The 4,976-nt window shown below is 36.7% G+C and overlaps 1 protein-coding gene across 1 annotated transcript; it reads right to left on the minus strand.

Annotated features, from left to right (window-relative positions):
• Positions 1 to 4,391: 4,391 nt before the first annotated feature.
• On the minus strand, positions 4,392 to 4,599 carry LOC142443687 (dolichyl-diphosphooligosaccharide--protein glycosyltransferase subunit 4-like). The gene has a single exon (XM_075544987.1). The coding sequence runs from the start codon at positions 4,561 to 4,563 to the stop codon at positions 4,450 to 4,452; it is 114 nt and encodes a 37-aa protein (XP_075401102.1). The 5' UTR covers positions 4,564 to 4,599; the 3' UTR covers positions 4,392 to 4,449.
• Positions 4,600 to 4,976: the final 377 nt, after the last annotated feature.

Here is a 4,976-nt window from a genome sequence, read left to right on the forward strand (position 1 = left end):
AATAACTACAGTTTTCATTAGTATCTGCAAAGTAGTTGTTAATAATATACTGAAATGGTCCAACCTACTGAAAGTTTAAACATCTACTAATTATTTTTGGTAAAATGACTCTCTGTATTCCTCCCATCTTATTTTGATGCTACCTGCATCATTCAATAAATTGCCTAGAAACCTTCAAATCGCAAATTATGGCTTCTTTCTTTCTTTTTTAAGATCTTCTAGCTTGAGTAAATGTGTGTGTCTTATACTGGGTTCTCTAGAGAAGTGAAGCCATTGAAGTTTATATATGTATTTACAGAGAGAAATGTGTATCAAGACATTACTCACCAAGTTGCAGAATTGGACAGTCCAATTAAAGCAGAATTCAAATCCATCCATTAGATGTTAGGCTGAGCCCTTCTGACTCTCATAGCCGTGGGGGCTGATGAACCCCCAAATGGCAGAAAGACCAAAAGCAGGGTCTGCAGAGGCAAATGCCTCCAGAAGCATCATTATCTGGCTTGTTGCTGCAGAGGTGAACAATTCCCATGCTGGAAAGTCATATAGCAGGCAACTGAGGACTCCCATTACTTCCAGATCATATGGCAGGCTATTGGCTCAACCCCAAAGAATTGAAGGCCAATGAGGCAGGTATAGGTTCCAGATACAACAAAGAAAACAAGCAAGCTTTTCCACAATAGCCATTTATATTGGAACCAGGACACACCTCCGCCAAAACTTTCCTTCATTTAATAACATCAGCCTGTGACCTGAGTGTAAATGTTGTGTCCCTCTGATTGTCTCAAAACTTTTAGAAATTTATAGATCTCATTATGAAAGTAAATGTTGTTGCTATTGTTCTTAGGCTCTGTTATAAGCCATAGAAATCTTATGCACAACAGAACAAAACACTGCCCAGGCCTGTGCCATCCTCACAATGGTCCCTAGTCTTAAGCCCATTGTTACCGCCAGTGTCAACCCCTCTACTTGAGACCCTTTCTACCCCTTCTCCAGGGACTGGACTCTCCTGAAAATATGTCTGTGATAGGTAGCTTCATTGCACCAAACTGGCCAATTGGAACATGTGGGATAAAACAGGTTACAATCTGATTGGAGGGCATAGAAGTAAATGGCTGGGCAAGCCTCACCTCCCTCTCTCTTGCCCTCTGGTAATCAGACCAGCATGTGTCTGCTTTAGTTAGTTCTCTGCCTCAACCTGTGAGCTTCACTACCTGTGGGACAACCAACCTGTTGATCATGTCACCAGAGCTTGAGGTTTCTCGTACATCACTTGAGCTTGGGCTGGTGGATCCTGTCCCATCTGGGACTGCTTCACTAAGATCCTGAGTTGCTGACTGTTAGTGACCCACCCCGCTATTAGCCTGCGGGTGGACTCTGCCTGCATTGCTCTAGGGAAAACTCAGCTGTGTGCTTCCTTGACCTTGGACCCAGCAGCCCTGTGAGTTGAAGGACTTCCAGTATATTAACTGTTTCACGGAAGTGAGTTGAACTAAGCCCTCTGTACTGCTGTGTGGATTAATAAGCTGTTATATTCCTTCATGTTGCATCTATCTATCGATCTAAAATCATAAGTGCCCTGCAGCAACCATTCTCAGATGATCTTCAGCAAAATTTTATATTCATAAAATATCAATGATTTATAATTTGCACATTCTTTTGGGTCACCTTTCTGTGGAATGGGTAAAATTATAGATCTTTTTCAATCCTTTGGCCAAGTAGTTGTCTTCCAAATTTCCTGGCCTAGATGAGTGAGTGCTTCCGGTGCATATCAGGTTGTTGAAACATTTCCATTGGTATTCTACCAATTACAGAAAACTTCTTTTTGGCTAAAGCTTTCAATTTAGCTTGCCATTTCAGTGCCATTGGTTCTTGTTCATATACTACTTCCTGAAATGGTGGAATGTCTACCAGTTCTTTTTGGTACAGTAACTCTGTATGTTTTTCCATATCATTGTCACACTTCCTGCATCTTTCAATAATTTGCCCATAGAATCTTCCAATATTGCAACTCAAAATTTAAACTTTTCTTGAGTTCTTAGCGTTTAAGATATACTGAACATGCTCTTTCCTTCTAGTTTTCTAATCATTGGTCTTTGACATTCCACTATAATATTTGGCTTTATCTTCTCTAGCTGCCCCTTGAAATTTTTTTTCTCAACAGTTTTTTGGCAAGTAACTTATATATCATATAATTCAATAGTTCAATCATTCAATCTTATCATGGAGAGTTGTATAATCAACCCTAAATCAATTGTTAAATCACCTTCAGGATGATTTAGACAATCACAATCTGTTCTAGTGCTCCCTCCAGTTTTCATTATTCCTGAAGCAAGTTGACATAAAATCTTTATAAATATATTGAGCATATTCTTGCCTTTGGTTTTCTAACTCAATGTTTTACATATTTATGCTATAATACTTAGTCTTCTTCAGGTTCCTTTTAAATCTATTTATCTTTTTTGCCTCATCATTTCTTCATTCATTTTTTCTGCTTTAATTTCAAAAGCAATTTTCATAGTCTTGTGTGACATTCATTGTGCTATTTTTCTTTTGCTCTTGTCTTTTTAACGATAGTTTGCTTCCTTAAAGTTTAATGTCTTTGATGTCATCCACAGCTCATATGGTCTTTGGTTACTAGTGTTCAATGAATAAAATCTATTCTTAGTCTCTAAATAATGTACTCAATATGATACTTTGGTTCTGTGAACTTGTTCTAATATTCTTCACATTCATCTTGAACTTACATATGAATAATAGATGGTGTCTTTAATGATTAGCTTCTAGCCTTGTTCTAACTGATTATATAGGGCTTCTCTGTTGTATCTTTCCATGTAATCACTTAGACTCCTATGTATTCTGTAAGGGGAAGTCCATGTGCACAATAGCTGTCATTTTATTGAAAAAAATTATTTTCTATAAATATCCTTGTGTTTGCAAAATTTTATCCAGTATTTTTGGCATCATTTTTATCACCACAGCCATAATTCCCAATTGCTTCAGATTTTCAAATTTCAATCACCAGGTATAATCAATGTTTTTTGATTGCATATATGATTAAATTCAGATTTAAGAATGATAAAAACCTTCAGTTTCCTCACAGTATTAGAGGACAATGCATAAATTTTAACAGTAATGAATAAGCTGGTCTTCTTTATGAGCATATGGGTATTGTATTGTCTCATCACTAACACCATTGTACTTCAGAATAAATATTGAGATGCTCTACTTGAGGGTGGATGGCTTACTATTCATCAACATGTCATTCCCAACATCGGAGACCAAATGATCATTTATTTAAAAATTGCCAGTTCATTTTCAATTCATGGATGCCTAGAATAATAGTCTTTATGTGTGCTTTTTTATTGTACATGACATAATTTTCCTTTATAAATTCATTGCCATTGAATTGATTCTAACCCATAGAGACCTTATAGAACAGAAGTGCCCTGGAGGGTTTCTGAGAATTTCAATCCTTAGGGGAGAAGAAAAACTTACTATTCAAATTTATGCATCATCTATGCTGGAATTGAAGGTTTTTTACGACATGAGTCTGAAATCAATCAAAGTGCAATCAAGGTGGCTTTATAGTGGATTAGGTATTGTGCTGCTAATAGGTCCACAGTTCAAAACCAGCAGCCACTTCATGAAAGAACAATGAGAATTTCTGCTCCTGTAAAGATTTATAGTCTCAGAAACCCACACAGGCAATTCTACTCTGTCTTATAGGGTCAGGATGAGTCAGAATTGAATGATGGCAGTAAGTTTTTTTAAGTAATTTCTTAAATTTGTATTTCATCTATTCCATGTTCTAATTATTAACAGTTATTTCAAGTTGTTTCTTCTCATTGGAAGTCATGCTATATCAGCAAATGAAGGTCCCTGAATTCTGTAAGGATGATGAAATGGAAAGATGAGGCATGAAATAATTTTCAAGTGGGAATTGAGTTTATTATTATCCAAATCACACCCTTATTTAGTGGATATTATATAAATGGAATAATAATATATTTTTAATGTTTTAGGTTGACTTTATTCACTCTAAATAATTCTCTGTGTGGAAGGGGTGTCTACATTATTGTATGCATCAATAGTTTAATACTCTATATTGCTGAGTAATATTTTATGGTATGTATATGCAAGGAATTACTGGCCATTTATTCCTTGGAGGACATTTCTGCTAATTCTACTTTTTTTATATCTATATTTTTATATTGGGGGGTACAAAAGCCAGCAGCCCCTATAGTGGGCCCTATTCGGTGGCAGCTTCCTGTTCCATAGGGTTAAGGAAGACTTTGAGGAAATAAAAGTTGTTTGGAAAGCTCCAGGCATAGTTGCTTTATATGTTGTGATGGGTAGAAGGGATGAAGTGAAGGGTGAGGGTGGGCCCTCACACCCTCCATCTTGCCTCAGACTAGGTCCTGGAACCCTAGGGCTGAGAAAGCGCCACTCTCAGTCCTGCTTCTTGGGATTGTTGACGGCCACGTAGTGATAGAGAACGACAAGCAAGAAGAGCAACACGCCCAGCATGTTGGCGAAGATGGCGAGCTGCACGTCCGTGATCATCCTGACCAGCCCGGCTTGGCTCCGACGCTCTCAGCGCACAACTTCTAATTCTACTTTTTAACTAATAAAAGTGTTTTGAATATTATTATTAAAAATACCAGAAATGAAAATAAATTATTTAATTATGCTGAGTCACCAACATATAAAAAGCAGAGAATGGTTACCTATATCTATTCAGCTTATCAAATGCAATGTGCTTATCAAATGCAATGTGCTCATTTTATACCAAGTACTCTTTAATTCAGTTAATAAATCATCTAATCTTAAGTGTGAATATATATTATGATTCTATAAGTGAGGAACTGAGTCTCAGAGTTGGAAAATAGATTTTCCGGGGTCACATAATAGGAGGCTGCATATACTTAATTCTGTATACACTCTTTTAGAACTCATATTCTAATTTTTACTTTGGT

Source organism: Tenrec ecaudatus, chromosome 3 (genome assembly GCF_050624435.1).
Source record: "Tenrec ecaudatus isolate mTenEca1 chromosome 3, mTenEca1.hap1, whole genome shotgun sequence".
In the NCBI taxonomy this organism is placed as follows: Eukaryota; Metazoa; Chordata; class Mammalia; order Afrosoricida; family Tenrecidae; genus Tenrec; species Tenrec ecaudatus.

Excerpts from the sequence above, each read along its gene's own strand:
- LOC142443687 (XM_075544987.1), bottom strand. The coding sequence starts at position 4,563 with ATGATCACGGACGTGCAGCTCGCCATCTTCGCCAACATGCTGGGCGTG.